This window comes from Strongylocentrotus purpuratus, unplaced genomic scaffold (genome assembly GCF_000002235.5).
Source record: "Strongylocentrotus purpuratus isolate Spur 01 unplaced genomic scaffold, Spur_5.0 spur5_scaffold_8, whole genome shotgun sequence".
NCBI lineage: Eukaryota > Metazoa > Echinodermata > Echinoidea > Camarodonta > Strongylocentrotidae > Strongylocentrotus > Strongylocentrotus purpuratus.
The window spans coordinates 16,079,272-16,099,678 of NW_022145614.1; the positions used below are offsets into that span (position 1 = coordinate 16,079,272).

The 20,407-nt window shown below is 36.3% G+C and overlaps 1 protein-coding gene across 2 annotated transcripts in view; it reads left to right on the forward strand.

The window, feature by feature from the left end:
• Window positions 1-1,967: 1,967 nt before the first annotated feature.
• LOC576911 (guanine nucleotide-binding protein G(o) subunit alpha) overlaps window positions 1,968-20,407 on the forward strand; it is a 44,149-nt gene continuing 25,709 nt past the window's right edge. Inside the window, exons 1-3 of one of the 2 annotated variants that reach the window (XM_011663515.2) lie at window positions 1,968-2,184; window positions 9,898-10,087; window positions 15,891-15,933. In XM_011663515.2, coding sequence (XP_011661817.1) covers window positions 2,146-2,184; window positions 9,898-10,087; window positions 15,891-15,933 — 272 coding nt within the window. In that variant the 5' untranslated portion in view covers window positions 1,968-2,145. Of the gene's footprint in view, window positions 2,185-2,414; window positions 2,481-9,897; window positions 10,088-15,890; window positions 15,934-20,407 lie in introns of those variants that run through there. The other variant, XM_003728435.3, reaches the window with a different exon arrangement.

Here is a 20,407-nt window from a genome sequence, read left to right on the forward strand (position 1 = left end):
GCGGTAACATGATGTGTTTTACATATTCAATGTATTTCATTTTTAAGATTAAGAAATGTAACCATGACAAAATTAGTATTACTGTTGTACGGTTAAGAGTGGGTTCTTTTAAACTAAATCATGCTGTCTAAACATATTTTATTGATTTTAAGGAATGGTGATTAATTAGGTCAGTGAAGGGAAGTCCTTGTACTGATCTTGATTAAAACTCTTTATTTTAACAATCATTGGTGAGATTATATAACGTTATATGGAATTAAAAAGCTGAAACCGATTTTATATGTGTTTCTGAGGCATTATGCATGCAAAGCAGTGACAAGTTTTTTAAAATTATTATTCTTTCTCTACTTTACCCGTCATTTTTGGTAACAATCAAATAGAAACTTGGGAATTTCGTAGTTGACAAAAATTTCAAATGTACTTTTCAGAACATTAATAAATGGTGTTGTATATATATAAGATATTGAACAAACTCTTGGAATAAACTTGTTTCTCTTAACCGTTTGTATTCAGAATTAAACATAGTGTACATAACTTTTAGATGAAAAAGTACTGATCTTTGACATGTACTGGTATTGCTTACCATTTTGTATTACGAATAAAACCTGGACGTATCAAGAAAACATGCTCCATTTGTCACTTATTGTCACCATCCGTTTTTTGTACGTCCCTATAAACAAGCCGTGTGTTGTTGTTTTTGTGTACAAAAACCATTTTTGGTTTTCTTTAATTCCTTATAATGATATATACATCTTCACATTTTCAGCATTTGCCTTCATTTCTGGAGGGATATACATGGTTTTCTACATGAAATATTTTCTTCTGTGTGAAGAAGTCTCTGTTTTGTTCCTTTCTTTTTAAAATCTTTTCCAACAAAGCTTTTGTAAATAGTGAAAAGTGCATTATTCAAAATAAATTCAACATATTTTTCCTTCTTTGAATCAAATTCAATACCAAACAATAAATTACATGGTTTAGACATAGAATATTGCTATGAACTAGCTGTTGGATTATACCGCTTTTGTTGGAATAATCAGGAATATATCGCGTCTTGATCAATCTCGTTTCGTTTGTATTGGTCTGCATGCACAACATTGAAGCAACAATATTATGTAACATTTTGACATGGTCATCAAAGGTTATTTAGATGACAAACCACCCAAGTCAGTTTCAAGGACTATATCGACTTTTTGATGGAAAAAAAATTGGCTTATTTTCAGGAACAATACCTAATATTCTAGAATATATTACAGTAGCTATTACAGTATTAGTAGCGTAGTGTGGCGAAAATTAGTTTGTTTGCCCCCCCCCCCCCCCCCCCCCCGACAAAGCAACATTGACGGTGCCCCACTGAAATCTAGTTAAGGATGGTCTTTATATTTTCTTTCATTTTTATTTTTAAATGATCTAAGCATTAATTGAGATGTGCTTGTCGACAAAGCAACATGCGGAATATTTGTATCCACTGAAATCGAGTTGGCCAAACCGCGAGATGCTCTGAGTAGCGCCCTCTCAAGTCGATCAACTTATATATAGTTAATCCGATGTGATAGAGGGCACGTAGTAGTACTTAGTAAGTGGATGTATTGCCCATTTGTTATAAAAACCTACTCGTTTTCATGCTAATGATGGAAAGTTAAGCAATATCTTTTATTAATTTGTATACTCTAATCCCTTTTCGACGATATTCATTGTTATCGTGACACAGTTTAATTTCTACTCAACAAATTAATTATACCCTTGAATGAAATAGATATTGGTAATGCTGGTATATTTTATGCTATAAATCGTATTGAAGAATGTATAGGCTTACTCAGTTGACCCGACTTAAATGATATATTGCCATGCTTATTACAAAATACAATAATTATGGTATGTTAGGACACACGCGTGTAGAATGCAAGTGCCGACCACAACGAAAATAATATGGTCCAGTGGCTATAGGAAGGAGACCTGAAACCTTCGCATTTTGAAAGGTTTCGGAGGTATTGACAACTTTTCTTCTTTCTTATCCCTGTTCGATGGCTTGTCCGAAACGGCCTCAATTCTTATTGACAATGGAATACCACCAGGAGCTTTTATGGGTTCAATAAAGAAACATGCCTACACGAGCATCATTATCTCCTCCAAACACGCCCTTTTAGTATGCGACTTCGCCCTTTCGGATTGCCCCTACATTTTCATGTAAGTATATTATTTCACATCGGCAAGAACAGTTTCTATCATACCATATCGATTGCAACTTTAGTAGCGGTACGTCCGGTTTACAAAGCCTATCTATCACGTTCGCATTTTCCGTGCGATATACATTGTTATCATAATGTTTTGATTGGCTCGCATTGTATGCGGAAATAGAGATCATTGCATGTCATTGTGCAGTTTTTCCATAACGTGCAAACGACGCGAAGGGCGAGGTTGAATAATTCGTAACTTTGGATTTGGACTTGGATTTGGATTTGAGCTGGAACAACTGTCTTTTCGTGAGTACCTGCTTGATATTATTTTGATTTCAGTATTTAATAGGGACAAGGTACATGTATAGTGGACCTAGGGCGGAGTACGATGGCGTATCCAGGCACACATTTATAAATGGGGGTGTATACCTCCTCAGATGGGAGCGTTATGTGTATCAAACGCAATCGCAAAGACTTTCGAAAAATCAGCCTAAGGGAATCACAAGTAATAGCCTCGTCGACCACTTTTTTATAGTCATCTGACCTAAATTTCTATACAATGTATGGTATTCAATTGCCTTTGTATATGCTTGTGTCCATAATCTTGAAAGTACCATTCGCGATCGTGTCCCTTGCAGTAATTCAAAGGGAGCCAGGGAGGGGGCGGGCGTACCCCTTATGCTTGATACACGAGTGTAAAACACATAGGGGCTGTGTTCCCTCCCCCCCCCCCCCTCAATACCAGAAAACCACATTATTACCAGGGATTTTCCAAAGTGTTTCTTGATTACCATTTGTTGTGGGTAGGCAAATGCCCTTTTATAACCATCATGACCATGGCCAATATTGATTTGGCCAGAAACAACGTTGATAATAAGTTTGGACTTTACGCACAAGAGGTCAAATTTATTATCCATGTTTGAAGTCTTATCATTTATACACGGTGATCATCAGTCGACGGGCCCAATTCTACGGCTTTGTCAACATGGCCAACTAGCTTTTGAGTCTCTAATCTTTACCAGATCCTGACCATAAATTCGACGTCATATAACTATGTTATGTATGGTTAATCACTAACTCTATGACAACTTTAACCTCGTCTTTTCGTCAATTCTAATAATCGAAACCCTACTCAGTAAACCATCTGTATGTATTTATGTTCCTGTATAGTCCAAACTTATTATCAACGTTGTTTCGGACCAAATCAATATTGGCGATGGTCATGATGGTTATAAAAGGGCCTACCCACAACAAACGGTAACCAAGAAACACTTTGGAAAATCCCTTGACGGTCCAAAAGTGATTTCCGTGAATGGTAACGGGTCCGAAACAATGGGCAAATGTTGTTTCATCGTCGTCGTCGTCGTACGAGTCATGACTGACCCTTTGTGACCCTATTGATGATGACGTTCCAACTATTTCTATCCTGGGCATAGTGATTAGCTGTGCAGATGTTCATGTCAGTAATATCTTTGTTTTCCGTCAGCCCATCGAACTTTTGGCCCAACACTTTTTCGTTGACCTTCAACATGACCTCATAAATGAATGTGTCCGAAATACTGCAACTTGTTCTTATCGTTCTTATGGCATAAGATGACCTTCGCTCCAATTTGGTTCTTGACAAAATCACTGTTTTCGATTTATGAGCCTTCCAGGATATCCACAACATCCTCCTCGAAACCACACTTCGAAAGCGTTGATTTTCTTTCTATCTGCTGCTCCAGGAGCCCATGTCTCTGCATGACCCATCACGACTGGAACGACCAAAACAATCATCATATGAATCTTGGTGTTCCTTGAGATCCCTCTGTCTTTCCAGATGTCAGTAAGGCTTATATATAGCAGATGATCTAGCCATGACGAGACGTCGTTTTATTTCTTGTGAGCTTCCATCATTGCACCATCCCCAATCATTAATTTAAAATTTAGTTTACTTCATCAATTACATTTGTATATGTGATATAATACATACTTGCCTTCACACGAACCTTAATTTCAAGAATTAAGCAAATCAAAAGTAAAAGTTCAGGTGTGCATGTAGGGTATATCAGCCCCACCCCAAACAATCTACTACTAATGTACATTAATCTTAATCGTACTTGTATAATGAAGAAAGTTCCGAAAGCTAGTCTTGTTTTACATGTTTGTGGTCGATATCTGATCTAAGGGAAATTGATTTTTGACGCTAAGCAGTACCAGGTATCCTTTGGTCAAAATTTATAAATTTGGTATCAAAAGATATAGGCAGCCTTGTGGATTCTACTCCCGACCCGACCGCGGTCCGGATGCAGAGGCGGTCCGGACTTTGCCCTGCACTGAAGAGCATTCATGTTGTTAGTTCAGGAGGGAATGGGCATTATAACTCTACATGTTTTTACAATAAAAAACCTTCAAATTTAAATCAACACGTTATAATAATTTGCAGGTTCTAGTGCTCCTATCCTCGTAACTTCTTCGGTGATAATGATATATTTTTATTAGGACATCTCCCCCAGAATTGTGTTATTCATTATTGTATTGCGGGGCTGTATATTATTTTATCTATTCATTCTTCCACAACGACATGTGTATTTGATATCAGGTGACGGGTAACCAAACAATAGAATGCTGTGAACGACATTGAAACCATAACATTTTCTCGAAGAAAACATGTTATGGAAGTCAACCGAACTTTTAATTAGTTCATGGCTGCCTACAAGAGTACCATGTGTATTGTACTACTGTGTTTCTCATCTCTTTATTATATAGACCTCCCCATTTAATTTAACTATCAGGTCTTATTCAGTTAGCGACTGAATTTCATATGAAATTGCATTGCATGGTTAGAAAATTAATTAGCCATTGAATGAAGAAACACGATAATATATAACCATGCCCTGCTATAGAAAATGAAATGTAAATCTTTATGACCATCATAACTAGAAACTTGAAACTGGAAACATGATATATGATTCATCCTAACCTTTGTGATCATAACAATCATTAATACAAACACCAGTGAGTGGTATATAATTTTCACAGCTGGCATTTGCATCATGTCATTTATCATGTCATTTCTCATGTCATTTATCATGTCATGACAAAAAGGAGCAGACTAGGATTTTGTCAAAGAGGGGGCACAATATTTCTAAATTTTCAGACAAGGGAAAAGAAGAAGAAACTTAAAGAGAACAAGAAGCAAAGATCATCACCTGAAACAGGAGGGGAGGGGCGCTCTCGGAGATTGTACTTTAAGTATGCCACTTGAGTTTTAATTGAGAAAAGGGGAATGGGCACATGCCCCCCACAATGTGCCAGTCTTTGCAGACAATCGTGAGATATGATCAACTGATATCATTTGAAAGGGCAACTGCGGAAGTCCAAGCCCAAGCTTTTATTTCCATATATGGGCGTAAGATATCCGGGGAGAGGAAACTCTGGTCGTGCAGGAGATAACATACTGTACAAGTAGACAATAAATGTTCATGAAATGAAAATCAGCAATATTATCTCATACTCTGTCTGTTATTATGCTATAGTGCTTATCTTAAAAGTTGAAGGAAAGGTAAAATGGAGTTATGTTGTGAGGGGAAATCTAGATTATCCCACAAAGAAAGTGACTAGATGTGATATAGACTACATTAATGACATCTGCCGATAAAGAATTCGTTAGAAGTTATAAACCTGGTATTGTAGCTTGCGATAATCAGGATAATGATTTTAGAATATGACTGAGTACTTTGGCCCTGTCGTCAGAAAAAAAATGTATTTATGTGAATCTTGTATAATCATAAGAATTTTAATGAATTGATAATAATTGACAATTAATTATTATTATTATTTGTTTTATATTCAAATTCTAATTATTAATTACACATCCCTTAGATATACAATGTTTGCAGGAAGTAAAATATTTAAGAGAAATTAACAAATGGTCCAAATTATGAAAAAAGATTACACTGAATCAGATGAGTGGATGTAAGGGTGTAGCAAAGGCAATTGACCTGTCAATTTATTTTTTTATTTATTTAAAGCTACGGTCACAAAGGTTCGTACGATCGATGCGTTTGTACGAATCTCCCTCTTTTTCCATTGTCTTCCCGAATTTCCATTGTCTGAAAATCGTTCGTACTGCGTTCGTAGCAGTTTGTAATGGCATTTGTGACCAAGGCTTAACGTTGCTCCTCATATTAACAGTCATCATTGTCACAAGCAAAACAAATTACTGTATAAAAACGAAAAATAACAACAATGTAAAATGAATGAAAATAATAGTAATAACAATAATAATAATGATAATATTTAGCTAATGAAAACATAGTATATTTCTATATGCCTATTCCTAGCAATCTTTTTCTGCCTAAATTGAATAGGTTTATACATGAACGTTACGTTTTCCAATTCCAGAATATTTTCGTACAGTCGGGGAAATAATCGTACAGCGCTAAGAAACATGACAATTATTCACTATATAAATATTACTTTAAGTATTATCATTACAAACTGTTATGGTTGCTTTATTTTTCAATTCAAGTCACTTAGGTAAATGTTTATACGTAAAAGTCTTTATTAAATCCAGTCAGGAGTCGATTGCTAGCAGGAAGTTGGTATAAGTGTAATTGAGTAAAATTAGGTATAATTTATGATCAACTTCTAATTTCAAAAGGAAGTACGCGCTTTGTTTGTAATAAGTAAAATAGTAATAAGAGACTGCTTGACCAAACTAAAGTAGTTGATTTATTCAGTCGTGGGAACTTCTACAGCATGAACCACCCAACACTTTGTCTGTATTTTAATTTTAATCATCGTTTCCTTGTTGATAAAGCCTGTTATTAATTACATTCAAGGCCTTTTGTAAAGCAGTCGATATCCTCAATAAATAGCCTGTATTCAAATTTCAAGCGAAACCGAAAGTGATTGGCTCGTTTTGAAGGCATATGCTATTATTCATACTTAATACAACTGTAGGCCTATACGTGTTAACCCGAACAAAATCAAAGTCCGTCGTTTGTATCGTTTTTTTTTAGGTGAAAAAAGAAAGGAGAAAAAGGAGGACGCCCTTAACAAAACCAGAAAAGTAAAAAATAGAAAGCATGTCCGTAGGATTTGAGTGACTTGCTATTATGAAAAAGGAAATCGACCAATTACAAAATTATTGGCACATTAATAGGATTTGAAAGCAATGGGGCTCCAGGAAGATGGGGAAAGGGAATAGGGGAGGGGAGGGGAGGGGTTATGCGCCCCACCCACTTGTCGATACCTTCACTCGGCTTTTGAACAAACGTTTATGAAGGCGGTTTTTCGATTGAAAATCTCTGTTTATATACATATATAAATGTGTATATATAAAATAGAGAAAAAATACATCTATATAGGCCCTTTATGTATCAGTGTATGTGTGTATATTAAACATGTTTTGTCAGCTGCTACTATTTCGATGACGACGAATACAAATGATACTCCTCCCCTCCTACTCCTCCTTCTACTACTACTACTACTACTACTACAATTTTACTACTACTTTCAATGCTATTATTCTACAACTACTACCAGTACCACTCTTCTTGACAAACACACACTTTTACCATGTTAAATACACAACGAGATAGACGCAGAAAGAGTGGTGAGGATCTATAGAGAATAAGCAGAAAGTTACCACTTCCCTCTGCTGATGATTCGACGAGGTGTTAGGAATTTTAGTCGACATTATAATGATGATGATATTAGATCAGATATGTGGAGGAAATAGGAATGTATCTGTCATCTGCCCCTACTCAAAATGTCGCCCCCTTTGCCTTGTTTCGATAAGTCCCCGTAAACGTATCCCACACGATAGCTACGCACACGCATCATCTTGGGTTTAGAGCAGTTCAAAATCAAGTTGCGTTGCTTTGCTTTGATTAAAAATATTTGAAAAGACAATCATAATGGAGTCGTAATTTATGGCCTACCATTTTTGGCAAAAAAAGAGAAAACCGGATTCGATGATGAAATTCTATTCATGGCCATACTGTATTGTTGGTATTTCTAAATTTTGGTGGTAGGCATATTCAATTCTTGTTATCATCGAAGCTTAATAATAATTCGATTTCAATGTCACCTGACGACCTCGGAATTCTGCTTGTTTCAATCGAAAATTGCTGGTTTATTTAGAGGGCGAGTGATAATTTGTTGTTGTTGAAAAAACCATCAACTTTAGACGTTTAAATAGCATGCAAGTAGATTTAACATTTAATTAATCATCATGTCCTCAGTTAGCATGTGAAGTGTCATATAATGTCAAGAAGATAGTACCCTTCCATACAATTTTGGCCTGAGAAAGAGACTACCACGCATGCGTCTCTGGCCGGGTTGGCCCATTTGCATAAGATTATCTCGCATGGAAGAGAAATTGGAGGGAATGATATGAAACACACCGTAATGAGATTCTTTACCGCTGAACGAGCAGGGGAGTGTAGTGGGTTTGGTGCGGCGAGGAAGCGAGAGCGATCGAAAGCGAGCTAGCCGTGAGGATAGTGCGGTAGCGTGTATGAGATCGAGAGAGAGAGAGAGAGTCAGAGATACTCGCAGGTTCACGAGGAGACTATATATCGCGGTCCAGCAACCACTTCTAGTTGGGGTTTAAATGATTTTCGTCAGTTCATGATCATCTTCAAGCCTTCACCGCTCCAGAAGTGAAGTTCTAGGTGAGCCTCTCTGCACTGAGCCGCTGAAAGCGATTTGTAAGGAGTGCAGACTACCACCAATAGTCATCATTGATTCGGGTGCTTTTTCCTCGAAATCTGCATCTTTTCTGCATCCATGGAACAAATTCGGTGAGAAATTCTGTGATAATGTTTGGATTGCCAACTATATATAGGACAGCCCTTGAGGTAAATGCCATCTCTTTGCTTTTGGAGTGAAATGGCGTAAAAGGGAGTCTCATATCGTATCATGGAGTGACTTTGTGGCGGAAAATACCTGCGTTACATTTGAGAGCAAAGATGCATTTTTCCGGCTTGACATTAGTTCGCCTTTGACCAGTACAGCACATCTGGGGCAGACTTACGAGAAATCTCCAGGCTGAAGCGTAGCGTCGCGTGTATGACCGTCGTCCGTAGCTAGCTCAGCGACCTCGGTGTATGGGAGTGCCACGCACAGCTTTCTCGCTTTGATTATTTTATTTTCTCCCAGTCGCGCCAGCCCAAACCACCAGTTAGAGTCAATTCGGAGCATGGTTACTGTCTGTGCATCAGTGGGCCCTGTTTGGAATGTATGGATGTACTTGGAGAGGGAGTAACAGAGCTCCAGCTGGATAGCTTTCATACTAGGAGTTCTACATCTACCGGAGACAACAGCGAGAGACCGCTCATATGCCATGCTCATGTGAAAGGCGATTGTCCCAATACGGCATCCAGGCGCTACACATAGCCGCCATTGTTGTAAGAAATCGTGTGTCAGTGGCCACCATACTACTACGGCCGATGTAATTGCGAGTGTGTAGACGTCACTAGGGGAGCTAGCTAGCTTGTACACAGCCCAAACTCCGTTCACCGCTACGAGTGTGTATAGCCGCATAGGCTTGCATATAACGCACGCATCTTATATATACACACACGTCATACGAACTCGGCACGCCCGAATGCGAAAGAAAAAAGAAGGGGTAAAAAAGGAAAGACCCTAATATCAGCGTATTTAAAATTACACACATTTTCTGAGGATTATTTCTCTTTTTTGTTCTCTTGTACATTTTTTCCATGATTAGGAGAATCTGTTGATTTGTGAAGCCGTGTTTGGGTTTCTTGAAGGCACGGTTGGCCTGGAAGGAGGGGTGAAGATGGGGTGTGCCATGAGTTCAGAAGAAAGAGAGTCTCAGGAAAGGAGTAAACAGATTGACAAAAATTTGAAGGAAGATGGTCTTCAGGCCGCGAGGGATGTCAAGCTTCTTTTATTAGGTAAGATCAAGCTATTTTTCTTTCCTTTACCAGTTACCATCAACTACCAAATTCTCCGATAAGAAGAAAAAACACCTTTCGGAATGTAAAAGGAACTAGTGGTAACTGAGTTTTAAAAGATAGTCTATCATGGCGGGGCAAATAGAAATATCTTTTTGAATTAATGAAATACAATTATTAGCATTAGTGGTAGAAGTATTAGTATTTCATTTTAATTGTAGTTGTAGTAGTAGTACATTGTAGTAGTAGTTTATTTTAATTCACTATCTACTCATTTTAAGAGAGTTATCAAATCCTAATGTTTGTATAATGTCCTTACAATATATGTGTATACTATGTGTGTATGTATATGTATACAGTATATAGCATATATATATTTATTCATTTATGTGCAGATTTACACATGAACACACTGTGGTTATCTTGACCACACTACATGAATACATTCAACACCTGTTTAGCATTAGCATAGCGTTACCATAATGTGAACTCGATGTGAACAAGGTGTGCTCTTTCACCACTCACTGTGCCACACGCTGGTTAATTTAGTATGGTGACAGTGTGAACAGTATGTGGTCATCTGATAATGTCAAAATTACATGAAAGAGTTCCAAGTCCACTTTAAAGCTTTCACTCACACTTTATTGTTCCTCTTGCCATTGTATGTATCACTGTGAATAATCTTCTACACACAGTGTGGTAATATTATTAAAACTACATAAATGTGTTTCTAAATTCACCCACAGTCAAAGTTGGATGATTACACACTGACTTTTTCGCTCTTAATATATTTTTACCTCCCTGATTATAACACCGTGAGACTTGGAAAACAATGTGAATAGAGTGTGTTCATACACTGTATGAGCATGATTATCAACACTACGTGATAGGCTTTCAAATCCACTTTGTGTCAACATTGTGATAATATGTATGCACTGTGATTGTCTCTTAGCACAGCGTATTCAATGAGTATCACACTGGTTAACATGGCGTGAACACAGTTTGAGTAAAGTAAACGTTGCATGGGGAGTTCCAATGAACATCACACTGCAATGTGTATTACATTGTATATATAATGTAAGGTAATTGTCCATCCCTTTTGAAACATGCGAAGATAACAACGACATAATGTATAACCCGTTTGATTTTTTTGGTAGTAGTTGAAATTCTTTGTGATTATGTGGCACTGTGACTGTTCTGTGTCTGCAGTGTAGACATAGCATGAACGCAGTGTGGTAAAATCACCACTACATTGAGTTTCAAATGCACTCGACCGTATGATCATGATGTGTTTTTTGTATAATCTGTGATTTTTTTCTTTCTGTTGCCACCCTTCATCGCACACTTTTACACACTGTGGACACACTGTTTTCATATATATATATATATATATATTATATATACCACACTAAATGCATTTCATGTTATCTAGTATGAGCCATGTTTAATAAAGCCTTTTGATTGTTCGTAAGGTTGATATTGAGCGTCAGTCAATGGCTCATCATGTATTGATCACACTTAAGATCAATCATAACTCTTTATAATACCCGACCATGGTCACACATAAATGAGGTTAACTCTGTAGACCCAACTTAACACTGTGTTACACATTGTAATATGACCATAATGTGACCATAGTATGAAAGGATAACTTTTACAACCACTTTATGGCCATACCTTGATGCGGGTATGTTAATTTTTACCACATTACATAGAAATAGATGTAGTTAACCTAACATGGACACATAAATGCATTTCACATTTTCTGTCTATTCACACGGGAACCTAATACAGCCTGATTCTGACAATTTACACACTTTATTAAACAGATACTGGTGTTTTAAACAGTAAACACTAAACACTATTACAAAGGCTTTCGAAAATCAATCTCGAGTAATAATAGCCTTGTACACCACCTACATGTATAGAAATGCGTGAACCTTACAATGACATATTACGCAATAAGAACATGGATTCGTTAGAATATTTATGAGGGTATTGCAATTACTCTTTAGTTGATGCATTATTATTTGTGATCCCATACACTGTGAAAGTGTACCAAATTTCTTTATGTTATCATTGTACACTACATAAAACTGTAATTTTGAGGCAGGTTGATAATTATAGGCAAAATTCATGCCAGTGTTCATTGAAAAGAGAAATTGAGATCAATATGGCGTTATTTTTGGAGCGCGGGTAGTTAAATCCCCCCCCCCCCCCATAATATCGGGTTCATTATGTTCTTCGTACTTTATTTACTTTGTCACACTCCCCTCTTGAAGATTTACAGATGCCCCTGAACAGAAATTAAACGCATGTCAATTATTTTGTCCTCCACCACGATGCTTCAATTTTGTATTAATGTTGGTACACATACATGTATACTCATTCTTTTTAACATGTTAAAAGTACAGTTAATAGTACATCGGACAAGAGCGGGTCCGGAATCTGTTTGGTGGTGCGCAAGTCGGGACAATCTCTGATAAGCCCCCCCCCCCCTTATTAAAAACAGGGTCGAGGTCAACAATATCTTACAAGAAAAGGTATTATGAAGAAGAAAACTATGAAGAAAACAAGACAGTAATGATGTTAAAGATGATGGTTGATGATAATGATGATGATTATGATGGTTCTATTTACCTGTATACCATGTAACCGATCTTGTTATGTGTTTCTTCAAATGACAAAGACAACAGCGGTTCTTTAATGAAAAAAGCAAGTAGTAAATACCGATAATCGTCATTAAACCTCATGACGGTTCCTGTATTGAGGATGTTGTTAATCAGTCCTATATTCAGGTGGGAATTATTAGTTCGTGGATACAAACCTCGTGACTAAGGGATAATAATGGCTTCTCAGTTTTCAATGCCGTGTATCAGGAAAAAGGGGTAAGTTTTGGCGGAAAGTATCATTCTGCAGTCTTATATGTGAAACGAGAAAAAAATCTGGCATTTTCATACGATCAGATTTTGTTGGGTTGCTATTATTAGTAGTAGTGTTGTTAATATTAATATTATTATTATTATCATCAGTATTAATAGTGTCGTTATCGTTATTATTTTCATTATCATCATCATGGTCATCATCAATACAGTAATGTATATTTAACCAAGGAGTCATTAACTCCTTGATTCAACAAGAAAAATGAGACCCCCCTAAAAAGTGTTAGTTAAAAGTATTCAGTCCAATATTACCAACTTGGCACTTCTGTATACGTATCCTGCTAGATTACATTTGAATTTCCCATCTTTCTCGATTAACTATTTTAGTATCAGTAATCTAATCTAATTTGTTAAAAGTCGCTGGCATACATTATTCGGAAAAAGAAACACTCTGGTGTAACGAACATCTTTATGGACACAGTGATATGCGATACCACGGAATAAAGTTTAACGTAATTAGGATTCTTTTTATGGGGTACGGTGTCGTTAAAATAGAACACCAATGGTGGGTTCCAGAAAACCAGATATCGAATAGAAAATGCAGAAAACGAATTCATGAGATGTGAAATATATTCCAGTACTAATGAGTATTCTTGCGCTATCAGAATGAGCGTTTAAAAATAGTTGAAATCGAGACACTTATAAGGAAATGATGATTGAAGAATATCCTTTCAGAAAATTATTTTAATACATTTACTGTATATCAAATGAATACAGGTTAAGACAGAAAGTGGCTGCGGTCATCCCCATTTTGCTCTTAAAGCTCGTTTTGTTGGGTACTATCGACTTTTCTAACAATATTTGTCCACCCCTATTCTGATAATCCTGACATAGCATTTGCTAGTAAATTGTTATTAGTTCAAAGATGGTTTATAAGGCCCTATAAATGTTCATGGTAATGTAATTTTCAATAAGCTTCATATTCTATGCTTTTCCGTTGGAAGGTTTTGATGATGAATGAAATAAATTCTAATAAGATAAAGTAATCAAATTTTTAAAAAGATTTAGCTCAGTCTCTTTAATTTTGAAATCGTAAAAAATAATCATTAAAAAGTAATGAAATTATAGTTCATCGACGCGAAAATCAATAATGGTTATTTGCCCTTTAAAATATTGATAATGAAGTCGTCATATTTCACATAGTTTAAAGTAGTCAATTCGTAATTAATAGTGACTCAAGAGAATAATAAAATATGTTTCTTTAAAAGTAAATGATAACATTTTGAGCCCCAAAAGATTCAAAACAGTAAAAAGACACAAACTTACAACAACAAAATTAATCAAATTCATGCTGTTATTTCGTTTTAGATTTCCACTCAACCACTTTTGAATGAAACATGTTGATAACTTCAACGGCACATAATTCCAAATTAACCATGCTTCTATGAAAAATTAATCCATTGTGCTGGAGCATTGATTTATATCAACTTGCTCGGCGGCTCGTACCAGCCTGCGACGTGTAGTCAAAAGTGAATGGTAACTGAAACAATTAAATATCCACTCAACGAATACAAGCGAGTGTGCTGTGTGTGCCCCATGTTTCCCTCTAAATGCCTTCATTATTCAATTACTCTCATGATGAGAATAACGAAGCATAGCCTTCAACCTGTGCTCCGGCTAATGAACACGGCGTGTACACAATCAATAACCCTGAGTTTTTTTATTTTCATCAAATGGATATAGCATTTTATTCCTGAATACCTTATATATAAAGACTAAGTGGTGAGTGTGTGTGTTGGGGAGGGGAGGGGTCTTTTTAGTGTAGATGATTTTGGTATTTATAATTGGAAATTCGGATCAAGTGATCTAGAGTACGTATGTGTGGAATGCTTTATTGAAAATTTGGATCAGGGTATCAACTATCTGGAAATTGGAATAAGGAAATCGGGATAAGGATGTTTGGCATGTTTTTTTTTAACAGTTTGTGTATGTTCTACAGGAAATCAAGATTCCATTTATGTATTTGTGGTGGGTTGTATGGGAAATAGTTATCAGGTCAGATGGGAATGAATGTTTACATATTGTATATATAGGGAGTAGAGATCTTGCGATCGAGGGGTATGGTTGCTAGGTATATTATCAGAAATTAGGATCAGTTGAGAAGGGGCTATTTATTCTATGTATATTTTTTAGAGTTGATAACGGCCAAAATATGGAGATGGGAGGGAGGGGGTATGAGTGTCATTTTGTTTGATTAAAAGTTAATATTATATATATAATAAGTTAATCATGGGTGAGATATAGCATTTGGTAATATTATCATTGTATTGAAAGGAACCAAGTAACGAGGTGGGTATGGGAGATTCATGGGAAATTGGAATATAGGATCAGGATAGAAAGAGGGCGAGAGATACAGACAGCGGGAGTAAGTGAGTTTGCCCTACATGTTTGATTGGTAATTAAAGAGAAAAACGCTTTGTAATATTCAAATTTGCTACTGAAATTGAATTAAGAATGTTCACATGCATTTGTATTAATGTAAATTTCGATATTTGTATGGTTATTATATGTGTTATTCAAAAATGGAGCTACATGTACCGCCAGTTGAATATCAAAATATTCATGTTTACAGGTATATGTGATTTGGATTGTCATATTTTTCCTCCAGCTTTGCTTGTTGTCATTTCCAGAATAATTTAAAGGACATTTTAGGACAGAAAGTATCTCAAATTGATAAAGATGTATACAATCATTTCATTTCTCTTATCGCTTTTTCTCTCTTGATGTGATTAAAGTTAATAATGTAGTACGCTTAATGTATCTGATGTAATGTGATAAAATACATCTTGCATACTCTTTGACCTCAGATGTAAATAGAATGAACTTTTAAATGAACTCTTCATTTTGTTTTGACCTTTCAGGTGCTGGGGAGTCTGGCAAAAGTACAATAGTCAAACAAATGAAGTAAGTATTATTTTGTCTTTTCTACAGTATTACGCTTTTACATAATCAACATGATGTATTACGAAATTATCTTTTTACTACGCTTCGTGTGTACTAGTAATCCTGATTTTTATGTGTGGCAGTTTGACCATACTGTGGAAAACTGTGTCCATAATTTGAACACGGTGTAGACAGTACTTTCACATAACCACCATGATGACATGATTAGCAACCATCTCATTTGTAACACTTTGTGTGTAATGTAATAATAGTAGATGCTCTGCCAAATGGAAGTTTGGCCACAGTGTGGAAAACTGTGCCCATAATCTGAACACGGTGAAGACACTCTTTCACGTTACCGCCAAGATGGCATTATTAAAAACCACCTCCTTTGTAGCACTTTGTGTGTAAAGAAGAAATAGTAGTTAACCTGCCAAAGGGTAGTTTTGGCCACAGTGTGGATAACTGACCACGGTGTGGACAGTTCTTTCACATGGCCAACATGAGTTCATTATTACACATCTCCTTTGCAACACTTGGAGATTAAATATAGTGTGTTGTTATTATTTTTAACAGGAATAGTTGATATTCCCTGCAAAAGATAGTTTGTCCACACTGTAGGAACTGTGTCCATCATCTGAACACAGTAAGAAAACCGCCTATTCAGGTAACCAGCAGTAAGACAGTATACAACATAATCTAATTTAATCTAAATTTCACACATTTTGGGGGTTTAAAATTACCTTCATAGCCATTTTAGGTCTTAAAAGGGCACTATAAATGTCATAAATAAGAATAAGAGCAATAACCATGCACTTTGAAGGCATTTACGGTCTTCAAGAGAAGGTTGAGTTCTGGGAAGAGGTGAAAAATAATTTGTGAGCATTACTCGTTCTTATTATGCAAGTATGGAAGAACATCAGTTAAGACATGTTCCCTGAAGAGCATGGCTCTTCAAATGCCTTCATATTCTAAATATGCATGTAACATCGTAAAAATCGGGAGGGGGCGGCTTTTTACGCCACGTGTTCGTGTAGTCCCATATACATCTTTCTGTGCAAATGTTTGTAACTTTACCAAGACTTGGCCAAATTTGTTATCATTTTGATGATTCCAGAACCTTGCAATACACACAAATTCTTATATGCTAGATGATCGACCTTTTCTGGTCGGTTCCACACCGTTTCTTTCACAATGCAATCGCATGACCAGAACTCAACTTCATCTTTAAACAAAAGTCAAATATCCCTTTAAGCAATCGAGATAGGAATGTAAGTCTGTACTCTTCTCTTGTATCTTATCATGAGCGTTACGCGTTTATAAAAACATGTCGCAGTGTGGCGTGAGTCGATCTACTACATTACAATGAAATGATGGGGTGAATGCAATTTATACTCTTAAAGCGTTCTTCTGAGTTCAACTCTCATCTGCTAATTGTAAAGAAAGTGCGATTCTTCATTATATCCTATCAATTCTGTATTTCACATTTGGCTGAAATGACGCCTCGTGCACCTGTCTGTAAGTGAAAAGTTTCGTATGCAGTTGTTCATCAGATCAAGACTAGCGAACAGTTTCGTATGCGGTAGTTCATCTACGGTAGCGGACAGTCTCGGTTGCAGTTAGTCATCTATATGGTAGCGGATCTCGCCCCCCACATTTTCATGTTACTACGGAGAGGTGCCAATGAGGAGCGTGTTCATTGAGGAACCAATTTAAGTTTGTTAAGCAATCAGGAAAGGAATGTAGGTCTATACCCTCCTGTATCCTAGTAGTACGAGAGTAAGGCTACATGGGGGTCATTTCGAGACGCGTCTTGTACCTTATCTACTACAAAATGGTTTGATCAAGGAGTTATCGGACCCGTATACTCAATAGTTTGCAGTCCTAGGCCCGTAAGGCTCTTTAATCAAGCATTATATTAATACATTTTAATTATCTTTTGACGAAGTTAACTTTTGTTATAGTCAAAATACTTATAACAAGAGAGTTGAACAAGAAATTGTCCCAAGTCCTACTAATTTTATTAGACATTATAGGATTATTAATCTGTTAGGAAGCGGCCAGACTGAGGTCTAATTTCTTTAATTATTAGACAAAGTCTGTAGCACTTTAATTAGTATGGCCCTAACACGCACTCTTCAAGCAAGAAGTGTTATAAATTGAGTTATTCAATGAGCGAAAGCAGTGCATATTCGTCGAAACAGGTTTAATAGTAAGGTTTTGGTTTGCAGGACCTCGCATTCTGACATGTAACTTGTGTGTTCTGACATGATATATTTGTTATCACATTTGTATTCATTGCTATAGATTTCGTTTGCATAAAAATTTGATTTGTGTTGTAGCCTATGCCATAATCGTATGAAATCTTTTATAATTATTATCAAAAGTCTGGAAAGGTGAGTTACCTTTAATGGCCTAATCTCTTATAATATGAGTTGATTAAATCCCCCATTTATCATGTCTTTGATGTCTACGGGTATGTTTTTATAATCCTTGGCTTCGAGAGACTTACTGATTAAATTATATAATCCTTTCGAAATATATAAGAAACGATTGATTTCAGGTAGAACCCGACCACATGAATCTCATAAGCTATTTTCAAATCTAGTAGCAGATTCGCTTTGTAATCGACATGATCAATTTCTTTCCACAGTAAATTATGGATTTATTTCAGCTTAAGTCATAGAGCGCAACATTATAATGTGATTACCTCGCGATTCGGTTTTTTTTAATGCAAATAGGGCTACTACTATAATCTCAAACATCAATTACATATTCGGAATTCATCTGGGAAGCGTGCACTTTGTTAAGTTATTATTCCATTTCATCCACCTGCAGTATTGTCTTTAGAAATATCCTTTTAAAATTGTAGATTCAAATTGTCGGTACCAGGCCCCGTCAAATAAAGAGCTGCTATCAACTATGTATGGCATTTCAAACGTGCGATTGATGTGAGTCGATCGCACCTCTCTTTAAGACGGGGCCCAGGTTATACTCTTTAAATATAAATAGAAAACTTTCTAAAGATCCGAATAGAAGTTTAGGCAAAGATTCGAGCATTTAAATTGGTGATGTCCATTACCATAATTGAACTAATTTATTTAAGAATATAAATAATTGGGACACCTTAACTTGTTGTGGTCATCAAAATTCCGGGTCTGAATATGATTAATTGTAAGGTCAATTGTTGCCTCTGGCACCTCCTGTATTATAATTTGGACATTCGTTAACCTAAATAAATTCTTCATAGTACATGGTAAATTGAGTAGAGATATTTAAAGGGTGCATGAGAAAATGGTTGCTGATTTTTTTTTCTCCCATTTTTCCCATGCATGCAAGAAATTATCATAGTCGCAATATCCCGTGAAAGGATTGTTCTTTAAATGGTCTCGTATTATGGAAATAAATCAATTAAGACGATTGAACGAAATTTTGCCTCATGTAATTGCACCCCCATAAACCCATATTTGCGTATTAAACTGTTCATGTAGTTTTGATTATTTTTTATCATTCCATAATTCCTCAACATTTGAACAATATCTATTTATTATCAAATCAACCATTCCAAAAATCTTGCAAGTCGTTTCTTTCACTAGAGTTAGTTACCCACTGAATTCCTTCCATGTTAAAAAGTAAATGGAGTACATTGTTCTCTCATTATGGAGCTAGGTCCCTTCTCAGGTTTAGGGAATCTTTGCCGTAGCCTTTCTATAAAGAAGACTGTTATTATCTTCGCTCTGTTGTTCTCTCTCAGAATAGACCTTCAAAATACTATCATCTCCATGAGGTATGTGTGCCTTACGCTCAAAATCGGACGAAAATACTTTCAGGGTAGAGATTTAACATTCGGAAAGCTTCGTCAAACGAAACGACCCAATTTGGTCAAGGCATGTTCTTCGGTGACCTTCCATCGGAACCGAAGCTTTGCTGATCGTAAACTATTTCGCCTCATTCGCATTCCGAGGCTCCAGTCGAAATCAGATTTGTCAAGTTAAGCCACTCGTTTATTCATATCCACCTAGACTGTTAAACAGAGAGTGGTTAGCAGGGAGTATGTATATACGACCAAGCAAATGGCTGGACCAATCATAAAGAAAATGTTGAGTTCTGGTAAAGATTTCCCATTACTTTGGTGTCAGTTTTGAAGAAAAAAAATCATAGTAGAACCACGGACCTACTAAGAAGATAGAACTGTCTCCTTCAACTGAAATTCTCTTACAATGCTCTTTCATTCGAAATATCGAAATCTGACGAGATATAGTGGGACAATTTGGCTTTACACGTGTTTTTGTTTCATTTCTGTGTGTCCGGCACAATATTTCACTAATAGTGATTTCAGTGCTGCATCGGCAAAAGTCTTCACAAACTTTACTCGCAATTTGTACACAGTATACTTTGTACATTTTCTAGATTTGAATTCAAATTCAAGTAGGCCTAAATGTAACGTAAGAACCTAATCTATTAATACAATGACAAAACTCGTAAAGATGAGCGC